At 33.2% G+C, this 14,611-nt stretch overlaps 2 protein-coding genes across 3 annotated transcripts; one reads left to right on the plus strand and one right to left on the minus strand.

Annotated features, from left to right (window-relative positions):
* Window positions 1–4,083, minus strand: LOC144834819 (putative tRNA (uracil-O(2)-)-methyltransferase). Of its 2 annotated transcripts, XM_078689774.1 has the most exons (10): window positions 4,031–4,083; window positions 3,630–3,982; window positions 3,364–3,490; window positions 2,791–3,013; window positions 2,452–2,628; window positions 1,764–1,942; window positions 1,439–1,622; window positions 772–1,309; window positions 336–452; window positions 1–225 (listed from the first exon to the last, which is right to left on the minus strand). In XM_078689774.1, the coding sequence occupies exons 1-10, from the start codon at window positions 4,042–4,044 to the stop codon at window positions 5–7; spliced, it is 2,133 nt and encodes a 710-aa protein (XP_078545900.1). In that variant the 5' UTR covers window positions 4,045–4,083; the 3' UTR covers window positions 1–4. The 2 variants fall into 2 exon arrangements, with proteins under 2 accessions (XP_078545900.1, XP_078545901.1); XM_078689775.1 differs by lacking the exon at window positions 4,031–4,083 and having other exon boundaries at window positions 3,630–4,029.
* Window positions 4,084–4,168: 85 nt separating this feature from the next.
* Window positions 4,169–14,485, plus strand: LOC144834837 (uncharacterized). Its single transcript, XM_078689799.1, has 8 exons — window positions 4,169–4,485; window positions 4,854–5,072; window positions 5,527–5,618; window positions 6,159–6,223; window positions 8,112–8,226; window positions 8,693–8,754; window positions 9,172–9,296; window positions 13,678–14,485. The coding sequence occupies exons 1-8, from the start codon at window positions 4,318–4,320 to the stop codon at window positions 13,951–13,953; spliced, it is 1,122 nt and encodes a 373-aa protein (XP_078545925.1). The 5' UTR covers window positions 4,169–4,317; the 3' UTR covers window positions 13,954–14,485.
* Window positions 14,486–14,611: the final 126 nt, after the last annotated feature.

Genomic DNA, 14,611 nt, shown 5'->3' on the forward strand with positions numbered 1-14,611 from the left:
TAAATTACTTAAAAGTAGGCCTTTCTCTTAAATCTATATCACCATGAGCAAATGGGCAAGTGTGATTTTTACGCGGGCATCCATCTGGATGGTTGCTATGAAACCAGCAATGTTTCGTTTTAAATAATAATTCCTTATCTTGTATTTTCTTGAGAGAAGCATGTGCTTTGCCAGGTTCTTGTTCACTTTTCGCCCAATCACGGATTTTAACAGTATTGCCAGAAACTGGAAGAAATACAAAACTACAGTTTAAACGTAGAAGGTAACAGTATGGTCACTTTGTTAAATAATAACCTGTTTTAATTATTTACATTATGGAAAATATTCAAACTGACCTTCAAAAACTTGGTTAGCATTTTTCAAGAGAGTTTTCAAACCACCACATTCTTGCTTTAGTTTCTTTAAAGTATCAGAGCCAAGAAAACTCGCAACTGCCGATAGATAGAGTTCACCTAAGAAAGAACAAAAAATAAGAAGAAAAGAAAGTATGAACTTCATCAACAATATCTATGATCGTACTTGAAGAAACAGTTTGTTAGAATTTGTTAATTTATTCTAAGCCTCAGTTGCATTGATCATCTTTTGACAAACTCCTCCTGGTTTCCCAGAGTCTGATTTCATTTTGAATAGAGAGAATTGGGAAATTTGGACCGTTACAAAAATGCTAGTTTTGGGAGAGAGTTCGCAATGTTCTTTAGTAATTGCAAGTAAATTATGGTATAACAGTAGAAAAGTAGTAGTGCATTTATTCCAAATTTTGATTATTTGTACCTCCTCTCCTCCAATCTTTTATAACAGTTTGAGTGTCATCTTCAAAACTGTGAGTGCCGCTTGTAGGAGTGGCACTTGCAGGAGTGTCATCAAGACTATCAATGTCACTTGTAAGACTGGTCTCTTTCACTAGAGTGTCACTTCTTAGGTGCACTCCACCCTCTTCAAGTAACTTAAAGGCAACTTTATTGACTATTTCTTGTCTGAGATCTCGACAGACTGTAGCACAGTTTCTAACACGTTCTACCTTTTCACGTGCTGTGAAACCCTGAACCCAATTCTTTGAATCGTCACCAAAAGTTGTTCTATCATGTTGATCAATACGTTGTATCTTTTGGCAACTATCGTTTTGCGTCTCGTCCAGTTCTCTCTTTTCCCCATATGAATCACTCGACTCTGATTCACGCATAACTTGCATATTATTTGAATAATCGGCTTTCTTTGTGGATGACCTTTTATCAATTAGTTCTTTTATCTTCGAATCAATTTTCTTTTGTTCTTCTGCTTTGTACGTACGGGTTTTTCCAACATGGCATATCTAGGAAAGAATGAATCTATACAGTATGAAGTAATGAAAACTAATAGTCAACAACTATTAAAAAAGCAGAAACTTGGGTTACGATGTTTATTTTTCTGAAAACTACATCTACAACTTTTTTAAACAAACCCTTTTGGTTGATGGGATTCGCAGCCTGTCTTCAAGAACTGTGAAACCGCATGTTTGGCCAATCTCAAACACAAAATCTAGATACGCTCTGTACTGTCCTTGGTTTGAGTTAACGCGCGCAAACTTGCGGTTAAAATCATGGAAACAGCACGGTAGAACAAAGTATTTAGAGTTGAAAGATGACCTAAAGAATAGATGAACAAAATACAGTAGTTATTTTGATTATCGCAGAATGTTGTAACATTTTGAGCTAGTTTCCTGCAGTGAGGGATGAATAAAGTTTGACTTTGACTACTTTGAGCTTTAGAATTTCTCATGACCTGACCTGGAAGCAATAACTGGTATCCATGGAGTCAGCTCATCTGAATGGTTACCTATTAGCCAATCATATTCTGGGAACAGGTTACTGTCTGATGGAGTGATAGCAGATTCTTCTAAACAAGTTTCTTCTCCATACAGATCCCATATTTTCCTTCTGCGTAAATCAACTCCTTTTCCACGATGCTAAAAAAAAGATATTGCTAGATCAATAAATATTAAGAAATCTTTTGCAAATCCAAAAGTATGGACTAAGGTATGGACTTACTACTAGTAAATGAGTAAACTTTAGCTTGGTGGTTGGTCACATTCAGATTCCAGGGTTGTAGGTCCATATCAAATTAGTACCAATTTACATAAACATTTTTTTTTTAATATGCCATTTTAATGTCACATAATAGTTATTCACTTATTATTCACAAAAATTATCTTAAAAAATACTTAACTTTTTTGTTAAAATTAACCGTTTTTTTGTCTTTTTATAAGTGGATTTTTTTTTACAGAAGTGAATCACTTTAAAACTGCAAAATGGCCTATTTAAAGTCTGATTTTATTAATCTTCATATTTTTGGCAGACAATACATCTTTAACCAAAAATGGCCACTCATTAAACAAGAATTGGTTATGTACTGTTTTAGATTGATGCTGTTGTTATTATCAGATATATTACTACTACAGTACCTCTGTACACTTACTCCTTCGCAAGTCAGAATATGAACTAATAATCCATTACCGCATCCAAGATCAATGAAAGACTGTGGGGTCGTTAACCCTAGCTCATCCGTTTCGTGGCGCCACAACGTGAGGATGTATGCTGCTATGGCAACATCTTCATAAACAAATTTTTGTGGATCAGTCACCTCTGTCCACAGCTTAAAGACAAAAGATACTTATTAAGAATATTATTAGAAATTTATTAACTTTTAAGAAAACAAACTTTAAAGGAAAAGAGTGCCACACTTTTATAAATTATACCTCAAGTTGTAAAAGATTTTAATTAATGTAACTCGCACAAGAAATAATTCATTCATTACCTTCACAAATTTTGCACCATATTTTTGCTTCAGTTCAGCGTACAACTTGCTGTATTCGTCCATAGCAACTAAGGATGTAAATTGGTTGCCAGAATCTTCATTGTTTTCGGTGGCCCACTTTATCAATTTTGGCAACAGTTGATTTTTCAACCACGGTATAGAAGGTCGTGCAAAACTACTTGTGGCGGTGATGCTATAGTCTTGTCCAACAAACAATTTCAGGCTATAAATAAAACGTTTTATCATAGTTCAGTTATTTATTTTTGCACAAATTCTCATTACACAGTTATCATCATCATAATTTAAGCACCTTTGATTTGATAATGAAAAAAAAAACACCAAAAATGGGTTTAAAAAAAGAACAGCTAACAGTATAAAGCTCTGTCTACACTATCAAACTAGTTTGACAAAAAAAAGTGTGATGTGTCCAAATATATGGTAGTGATATGACATCATAATGTCCATTGGACACATCACATTTTGTTGTCATATAAAGTTTGATAGTGTAGTAGACAAGGCATCAGTAGATATACTTTGTAAATTGTATGTTACTGTTTAAGGTCTTTTTAATACCTATGATCACTTTCATTAAACTCTATCTTGTAGCCTGTATCGTTTATTAGATTCTCGCAACCCAAAGATGGTGTTGACGCACTCTGGTTTTCCAGAGGAATAAATACAACAGTTGCCGATGAATTATCTGAAAAAAAGAAAGAAAGTTATTGGAATAATCATAAAAAGTAGTATCTTGTGTGAAAATAACTTTGAATAATGCAATTTGTTATTGATCACCATGACAATATTTAACAATTCTTTTTTAAAGACTCATTATTTCATACCAATAACAATTATTTCATTGACAACAGTTTCATTCCTTCTGTTACGCGGTAAAAGTTTGCGAAGACAACATTCAACACATTTGCTGTCATTGCTAGAAATGTCTTGCACCGCTGTACATTCTGGATCAGAATTTATACAGTCTTCTAGAAATGTTAATAATTTCGTGTTTGGAATCTCTTTTCTCCATAACATTTGAGATGTACAGATTCGTCTATTCAAAACATGAGGTTTCATGAGCCACACATCTACAGCTTTACAAAAGTCATTAAAACTACAAGAACAACTATTTGTTTCGATTAAATTCCATTTGAAATCAAACAAATTTAAATTCATCTTTAACTCTTCCTTCGAAGTGGCAACAATTTCAATTTAGGTAATGATTTGACCACAATAAACAAAGAGATATGAGAGCATCTCTAGCAGTTCTTTCTTCCGATTGTTATGACCCGATGTGTTTTTATGTGTCTTAACCCGGAAGAAGTTGAAAATTTTGTCAACAAAGAAATGTATGATGGGAAGGAATGTACACCGCGAGAAAAGGGAATTCTGGTCCTACATCAATTACTCATTCCGGGAAATTTGAAGGAAAGTGGGTATTTCAGTACTTTTATTTTCACATTAAGACCTTATTATTGTGTTTGACACGACATGATATATACGTTAATCAATTTGTGATGCGAACAAGCAATGTGTTTACCGCTGTCGGGGACAGATTGTGTGGCGCTAGCCCCGTTTTTTTGGATAATCTCTCTTCCAGTATTTGGGTCGTTTCGTGGCCCTGAAGCTGTTCTTCGTTTCTCGCTACTGCTCATCATTAATAATGTCATTTGCGGGGCAATCCTTCCAGAGATATTGGTAAGTAGACAGTTCTGTGCGTTCATATTTCAACCATAAATATAATATTGATTGGGATAAAAAAATGGCATAACCTAAACACAGAAAGTACTGAATGAAAAACATTAGAACTAGGCCTAGAACTAGTAGAGAGGCATATGGCCTAGGCTAGTCTCACAACTAGGCCCTATAGGGGTTTTCTGTAATATTGGCTTAAGCTAGCTTAAGTTGGTCCAGATCTACTAAATAGAAAGGTTGAATGAGGTTAGGTCTAATATATTATTAAATTAAAGGCTTGCTTATCAATATCTATTTTATTTATACTTTTAACTTATTTCATTGAATTATTTTTGTACTACCTGATAATAAATTGTATTGTTTACTTTCAGGTGCCATTTATGCCATTTCTCAAGTCGGCCTTTTTTTTCCTGCTGATTTCACTTCCAATCAACCTGGTGCCGTTTGTTGTCGTGTGGCTTTACGACAAGCTAATATGGCTGTCCGAACCAGCGCTGCTGACCCTAGAGGCCGTGCAGATTGTGCGAGTCACGACTAGTCTTAGTCAACGGCTTGTTGAATATATAGAATATCAGCCTTTCTTTACCAAGGTATCAAATGTATAAAACAAAAGTTTATAATAAATTACTGTCACTTATATTATACTATTCCGCCTCTCCCCATCATCCAGTCTAGCACATAATTTTCCAATCCAATTCATAGCCTTTCCTCATTCTTTACAACTATGTCATCTTTAGAAAATCTTGCTCTTTTATTACACAACTCCTCTAACTTCCATTCTTTTCATTGGTTTATCTTTCCTCATCCACCTAAAGCTACTCCTCATTAGCCCCAGGGGCTTATGTCATTCACACAAAAGAAATGATATGCATCAAAAGAGTGTTTTTAGTACATAACTGCCAGACTACATTACCTCTGTGTCAAAAGCATTACAAACTTCACTAGGATATGACCCATGACCCTTATTAATTACATTATTATGAGTAGAAAGACAGTTTGTATTCCAATCTATTGATATTCTTACCATCATCATTGTCATTTTAGTCAGCTATACTTGGTGGCAGCGGATTGTGTTACCTGCTCTCTCTGCACATAATCAGTTTTCTTTTTTCAACTGGATCAGCAACAGAAAAAGGGTGAGGTTAATTTCGTAATAAAATGTAAAAAAAAATGTTTAAAAAGCATTCCAATCAATATTGCACCTGCAATAGAAAGTTACTATGTACACTTGCCTCTCTCGCCAAGGTGTACAAATGGGTACCTGGCAAGGTCAATCAACCATATGTGTTCGATCAAAAAATTACTGGGGTAATAATATGTACAATGCTTATGCTGTCTACACTACCAAACTAGTTTGACAAAAAAAATATGGTAGTGATATAACATCATCATATCCATGTATGGGCACATCACATATTATTTTCACTTAAAGTTTTATAGTGTAGACATTCAATCTTAAGTTGTTACTGGTTTACAGTGTATTGTGGTTTGTTCCAGGTCACCCCTCTGCATTCCAGTATTGGATTGCATTACAATACCTCCCACAAATGCAATATTACCTACATAGACATTACAATACCTCCCACTCACCATAGCTAATGAATTATGCATTATAATTATGAATTAAGCCAAATGCATATTTTATATTTAATTAATTTATTGTATTATTTTTATAGGCTTCTTTGTGTATTGATTTTACTGGCTATTGTCATTCTGGTTGCTACGTTGTTAACTGAAGAAGGTAAAGACTGCCATGTTTTATTTTCTTTACAAAAATCAATGCAAAATTAATATTTCAAATTATGTGGTCGTAGTTACAAACAAAACATTGTTTTTTTTGTGCTTGTTTTTAGGTTAGAGGTCTTATAAAGCTCTGTCTACATTATCAAACTTGTTTAACAACAAAAGTGTGATGTGCTAAAATATAGTAGTGATGTGCCCAAATATGATAGTGATATGACATCATTATGTCCATATATGGGAACATCACCTTTTTTGTCACATAAATTTTGATAGTGTAGACAGAGTTAAGATGGTGACCCTATTCTTGATACTGTATCTATATTCGTCCAGTATTATAGAAAAATGTGTAATACAGCATCATATGTGTTTCACATGTAATGCCTGTATTGTAGACCCTAACCTAACCTTCCATGATACAGACATTACATTGTTACATGTGATGCTGTGTTATGGTATTTGCCTATGACATACTGTCATACGTGAAGATAAAACGTGAGAATCGGTAGTGTTTAGTGTTCACAGAGCCTCTTAATGAATTGTGCAGTAAATAAAGTATAGGGCCTACATAAACACTTCCCACTCATCATCTAATGAATTACTTCACCTGTTAATAGACTGAATTAAGCCAATGCAGTAATTACACCTCATAACACACAATATCTATGAGTTCAATCTACTGAACTATTTCCAATGTCCATAAAATGATGTGCTAGAATATGTAGGGACTATTATTAATATAGGTCACCTGTACCTTAAAGATGTATTGTCCCTTGAAACACAAAAAAATGAAGGTCAAAATATTCAAAATTTAAATTGGCCATATCAAAGTAATATTAAAGTTATTCACATTAAGTCGAAAATTTGAGCCAAAAACAACAATTTTACGTAATTAACAGCTAAATTAATTTGATTAAATTTCGTCTGGAAAATCGTCGCGAGCGAAAGTAAACAAAGATTTCAAACCATGAGTATACATTATGCATGATGCTAATTAGGATTAATTACAACTCGTCACGGTTGAGAAGGTGTTTTTACACAGATCGCGAGGAAGTTTTATGATTATGCATACAGAGTAGCCAAATAAGCGCGTTGCATTATGAGATATGTTTTGATCGAAAACTTTGACTGGAAGTCAAAGTTATTTTTTGAACCAAAAAACGTCTGTATTTCAGTTAAATGATTTTTTTTTCGACTAATTTTTGGTGAAAGTTAATAACTATTATGATACTTCAAAATGACCCACTTTTTTTCGAAATCCTTTTTTTTTTTTTTTTTGGAATTTGACAAAGGGACAATACATCTTTAATGATTTGAATAATGCCAACCTCCTTTTAAGCTCTGTCTACACTATCAAACTAGTTTGACAAAAAAAAGTGTGACATGCCCAAATATGGTAGTGATATGATCAAATATGGTAGTGATATGATCAAATATGGTAGTGATATGACATCATCATGTCCATCTATGGACACATCACATTTTGTTGTCACATAAAGTTTGATAGTGTAGACAGCTTTAAACATGAAATTTAGGTTTAGAAATAAGGCTTGACAAATTATCTCACATGGATGATTTTTGAAGAACAATTGTTCAAATGTGGTTATGGGCTTATTATAACCGAAGGTGATTAAAGATATAGCTGTAGCCAAAGAGGACTCTTAAAAGCTCATGGTCTCGTTTGTCACTTTGCTGTGTAGAAATAGTTGGCATCTACGTAATAATAACATGGTTCTTGACAATAGGAGGTCAATGTTATATTTTTCCTATTCAGCTGTAACATGTATGCTTATAAAAATGTTGTCTATGCAGAGGTCCTTCTTGTAATGGACACTGTTGCTACCACCAGTTATTAAATTGACAAAATTGTTTTTTTTTTGTATTTCCAGGAGTGATATCTGATGCTGCAGTTATTACATTAGCTATGTGCCTTGCTATGTGGGTTATGAGACAAGAGATGCAGGTAGTAAAACATCCAGTTGTAGAACCAAATCAGTGGTACAGGTAAGCTTAGTAGCCTAGCATCTACATGGGTTAGATCAAGACACAGCTTTGCGCTGATTACTAGCTGCATTATGGGAGTATGTTTCCAATGTTTGATCCATGACTGGGGTAATAATGTGCAGCGCATTGAGAGCTTGCATATGCACTATATAAGAATGAACTATTATTATTAATATTACACTGGTTGGATATGGGATGAGTGATGTATGGTTTAATATTCTGACCAAACCAATGCTGGTACAACACAAGTTTAGGGCCTAGTATCTTCAGCTAGGGGTTATGAGGCGCAAGGTATGTTTAAACAAATTGATGCAGGGCCTAGTATTTGCAGCTAAAGATTATGAGAAAGGAAGTTATGAGAGGAAGGAGATATAGCACCAAATCAATGCTACATGTAAACTTAAGGCTTGTGAGAGAAGGTGCTTTCTTTTTTCCTGATTTCAGTTCTAATTTTTCTTTTGTTCAGGACAGCAACAGAAGAAGATTCTTTCATTCAAGTATTTTACACTATTTTAACAAAACAGATTTGTGAGTATGTCGATTTATTTTATCCATATGTGTAGGGGACGATATTTCACACAGCCTTTTCATTTTTCTATTATTATTTCTTTATACTGGGTGACCTCTTCAGTCAAAGACTGGTCTCCCATGATGGATGGCTGTGTGTGACAGTGGAACTGCGTTGACCCTCTAGGTTCTTTAAAGTGCTCATGAGCCAGATGTGTACACTGGACCTATGGTTTATAGTCCTTACCGAGAAGACTACCACAAGAACCATGGAGCGAGTGAGCCTCGAACCCTTGCCGATGTTATGTTACATATTGCGGTTCTACTGTCTTAACTGCTTCTGGGTTGAAATTTTGTTGAATGAATGTTCAGTTATTAACATTTACCGTGGCTATACATAAATAATAAATCATAAATATTGTTTGTTTTCTTTTCTAGACAAAGCGACGCAAGCTGTTCAATTCCTGCGTAACATGTTCAGCGCTTCTTTTCTGATTTTGATCGTTCTACGGGTAAGCAGCGTACTCAACACCGTCTGGTACATGTCAAAACGCAACGCACAAGTAAGTCAATTTATATTACATTTTTGCGGCACACTTTCGGTAAAAATCCAAAGGACCGGATGAGGAATAATCTACCCTATTTGCATCACTTGTCTGTTGCCAAATTGACCGATAATAATAATGATAATGGTAGTCTTATATAGCACCTTATACAATGTTTCTACAGCGCTTTACACACAAACAAAATGATCCATAAAATATCCTAAGATAACCACAAAAAAAAGAAGAACAGCAGGTCCTTTACAATAGACATATAAAACTGCTCACTCTCAAACATCTCGGCAGTGATTTAATCTCACGTTGATGTAAGACCGTTTAGTTCTTACAATAGGCATATAATAAGACTGGTCACTCTCAAACATCTCGTAGGTGATTTAATCTCACGTTGATGTACCCTAGTTGACCGTTTAGTTCTTACAATAGGCATATAATAAGACTGGTCACTCTCAAGCATCTCGTCGGTGATGTACTTTCACTTCGATGTACCTTAGTGGACCATTTAGTTTAATTCTTACAATAAACGTATTCATTCCTGGTGTTTCGCATCAGTTTACTGTCCCCTAGTTGACCATTTATTTATTTTATGTGTACGATTGAGACCTAAATATCAAATTATGAATGAACCCTATATTTTCTGAACAAAACCTTCCTAATTCGTAGTGGTCCTTTTAGGCATTGAACCTGTTCGGTTCTACTTTGTTATTTAACTTCATAAAGAAAAACAAAATTCTTGTTGAATATGCCATTTTAATTACTATTACATAATAGTTATTCACTTTGACCAAAAATTAGATCGAAAAAAAAAATTATTTACTTGTCAAATTGGCTGCCAGCCAATGGGTTTTTGGTTGAATTTAACCATTTATTTTGTCATTTTATAAGTGAAAACATAATTTATTTTTTCTACGGAAGTGATTAACTTTATTAAAACTACAAAATAACCTGTTCAAAGTCTGATTTAATTAATCTTCATTTTCATGTTTTTGAGGGACAATACATCTTTAAGTTTAAAGCTAAATCTCTTTTATTTAAGTTGCACTATTTATATCAACATTGGAAAAAAAAGTGATTTTAGTCTTATTTAATTTTATTGACAACTTTTGATTTTACAATCTTATTTATAATTACATAAGTATATAGATTTTTTAATGAAGGTCGCAGGTGAAATTAAATAAAAACAGGTGGTAATATAAATCTGCATAATTAATTATGTGCAAATCAATTAAATAATTAATAATACATTGTAGCATTTGCTAGATATTATGACAGATTCTTTTAATAAACCAGAAATAGTAACAAAAGCCGGTGTGATTCATTGCCGCGATTTACTTGAATGTGAACGACGACGACGAAGCAACCTTGAATATTAACTGATGTTAAGTTATTTAGATGAAAACAAAAATAAGTATATTGCTTGATATATTGCCTAACTGATAGTTTAAAGGCCCATTCACACTAGGACGATAACCATCGATAATAAATAGATAAATATGCATTTTTCTTACATAAAACAAAAGAAATCTAACAAAGTTTTCAACCTAGAACTATAGGATAACCATCTATGCTTCCTTTGATGAAAATGATATTTTCACATGTCCAATCAATGATGTATGATTGATAAGAGCAATAATATCATGACAACTTAAAAATGTTATTGTTTTTATTAATCATGACGATTTGATTGGGTTTTAAACAATATTTTTGTCAAAGACAGCATGAATGATTATCCTATTATAGTTCTAGAACGAAAACCTTTCTATTATCCTTTGTTTTATGTAATAAAAATGCTTATTTATTTATCATCGATCATTATCATCCTAGTGTAAGTGGGTTTAACTTTGATAGTGGCTTGTAGCAAAGGATCTATATGTCTGTGGCAGAGACAAAGTATTTTGAAATAGGGGGAGCTAAGAGCTTACGATGTATATTATTATTATTTATTCAGGCAAAAGATACATTAATTATACACATATACACAAATTAAACAAACGACGCAAAGAGAAATAATAAAATCATAGTCACTAGCTGCCAGGAAAGCACAAAAGCAGCCTAAGCCACTGTCACCAAGTAGGTTTGTACCTCCAACCTAAATAACTAATACAAATAATATAAGTAACATCGATGATGAAATTGTCCCCCTGACAAAATAATTTGTAAACATTTTGTTGAATTGACCATTATAATATCTCATAATAGTTTCATCACTTTGATTAAAAGTTATTTACTATTTTCATTTTTATTATTGTTAATTAATTTAAATTAAATTGTTAATTATCTATTCATTTATATGTTTGTTAGTTATTGAAATTTAAAAAATAAAATAAAACAAAGGCTTCGGAAAGTCTTAATTTATAAATAATATTCTAGGATGAATTCTGCTTTTCTGGGTTTTGAATTCATTGTATCTTTTAAATGATATATTGTTATATCATTGATAATAATTGGAATACTTGTTTCTGATTGGTGCATTTATAAATGCATCTCAAAGGGGGTTTGTTGTTATTGTTGCACACCAATAAAATCACTTTACATCAATCACACTCGGCCTGTCATAGTCAAAAATTGATTAATATTGGAGTGGTAGCTTTGTAATTGCCTGATAAATGTACGCTGACTGGAGCGATTTGGCGACGATCTTTTATTATTATGTAGATAAACTCTGGTTAGCTCTTGGTGAAATATACGGAAATGGTTGTGAAGTGTGAACAATTTGATGGTTAAATAACTAGTTAGTACTAACAGCCTGGTGTTTGCTAATATTACAAGCAGATTGGTTTAATTGTTTTATCTGTACATTTCAACGTGATTTTGAAGGAATCCTACATCACCGGCCTGGGCCAAAGACAGATCCTTTTCAAGAGAAAACTGGGCCGTAGCCACCAGTACACATGATTAGGTTTAAAGCTCCGTCTACACTATCAAACTTTATGTGACAAAAAAATGTGATGTGCCCAAATATGGACATGGTGATGTCATATCTCTACCATATTTAAGCATATCACTACCATATTTGGGTACATCACACTTTTTTTGTCAAACTAGTTTAATAGTGTAGACAGAGCTAAAGCTTCACTTTTTGACAGACGCACCCTGACCCATTAATTAATAATTTAATCTTAAGCTCTGTCTACACTATCAAACTTTATGTGACACAAAAGTGTGATGTACCCAAATATGGTACTGGTATATCATCATGTCCATATATAGGCACATCACATTTTGTTGTCAAACTAGTTTGATAGTGTAGACAGAGCTTTAGAAACTTTAAACGCCACATCTTGAATATTAGGAATTGCTTCTCCCTCGCACTCGCCACAGACACGAAACTTGTCCTTTATATTCACATGTTTTATTCAATTTTGTTTTTACTTTTGTACAATTCACAGATAAAAACAAATTTCTGGTTCAAATTATTAACTCACAAAATATTGTATAGGAAATCAGGTTAAAGTGTGTCATTTCATAAATCATAACATTGTAATATTATCAATCAAAGACATGTGTGCGTTTCTACGATTGTGAATTATTGACGTTCTTCAATCACACGTACTCTTTAGAAGCATTTAACGAGCTAATCATCCATTCACTACGACAACGTCTAGTAGTAGCGCCAACTGTTCCAAATCACATTAATGACTGCAAGTGCTTTAAAGAAAGGATTTGTTATATAATTTGTATTTTAACGGATCGATAATGAAAGAAATGATTATGATTATCTAGGTTAAAGGTTAAGGTACAGTTTAATGGATAGGTTTGTGTGCTCTGTATCTATGACAAAGCAAAGCTTTTATCAGTAGAGGCTGGTGAAACAATTTAGCCTGTAGAAATTGGAAAAACCCCAAAAATAACTGATTAAAAAGAAATGGATTAAGAAATAACAATTAAAAATTATCTGATAAACATTGGATTGAAAAATACCGAACTGAAAATCACTGGATTGAACTTAAAGTAAGCAATAGTTAAGCTCTGTCTTCACTATCAAACTATATGGACATGATGATGTCATATCACTACCATATTTTGGCACATCACACTTTTTTTCAAACTAGTTTGATAGTGTAGACAGAGCTTTATGTCTGTGTACTCATAAAGCTCTATCTACCTATAAAAAAAATGTGATGTGCCCATAAATTGTCATGATGATGTCATATCACTACCATATTTTGGCACATCACACTTTTTTTCAAACTAGTTTGATAGTGTAGACAGAGCTTTATGTCTGTGTACTCATAAAGCTCTATCTACCTATAAAAAAAATGTGATGTGCCCATAAATTGTCATGATGATGTCATATCACTACCATATTTGGACATGTCACTACCATATTTGTGCATATCACTACCATATTTCAGCACATCACACTTTTACTTATTTTTTACAGGATGTTTATTTCAATGAGGATTCATCGAGATTTTTCAAATGGAATGCTCCAACTGCACTTAAGCTCGCTTTTATTTTCGTGTACACTCAACTCGTCGTGTACAATGTGAAAAGGTCAACCGGGTTCATCGGCTACAGTCGCCGCTACATTGATGTATTCACCAAAGACGTATTTGAAGAAGTTGGTTTTTGTAGGCTGTTGCAGCTAGGTGTCTTTTCACTCACCTATTTGTGGCGGCTCTACCAAGCCGACCATCTAAATTATGATTACTATTGAGAGGTATTTGCAAATATAAATTACTTTAGCTGATTCCTGGTACTGTATCTTTATTTTCAGAGTATCATAGGCAAATTCCATGATACAGCATCACATGAGAAACACATATAAAGCCTGTATCATAGGCCCTAGCCATTTCATGATGCATGTGAAATACATGCGATGCTGTTTTATGGAATTTGCCTGATACTGGAGAAATATTTCCGTATGTGGAGATACAGCACTGGGAATTGGACATTTTCACATTCTCTTATTTTAAATTATAGTTTTTTATATTCAGTTATACATATTTTTATCAGTTAGTTTCAGTTTTTGTTCTGAAAAAGATTTGTTATGTGCTGTATGATTTCTGAAGTATAAACAAAACCATTACAGCTGTACAGAAAAAGAAATTATAATTATATATCTAACAAGGAAAATAAATTGGTATTCAACATTAAGGCAGCATAGTATGTGATTTCAGTTACATTATTCAGTAATGACAAGAACATTCATAACAACATTGTGGTAACATTAAAGATGTATTGTCCCCCAAATATTTTTTACAATTTTTTTGTTGAATATGCTATTTTAATATCATATAATAGTTATCCACTTTTAACCAAAAATTGGATCGAAAAAAAAATTATTTACCTTAAAAACTGTAATTTAAACTTTA

The sequence above is a fragment of the Antedon bifida genome, chromosome 2, assembly GCF_963402885.1.
Source record: "Antedon bifida chromosome 2, ecAntBifi1.1, whole genome shotgun sequence".
In the NCBI taxonomy this organism is placed as follows: domain Eukaryota; kingdom Metazoa; phylum Echinodermata; class Crinoidea; order Comatulida; family Antedonidae; genus Antedon; species Antedon bifida.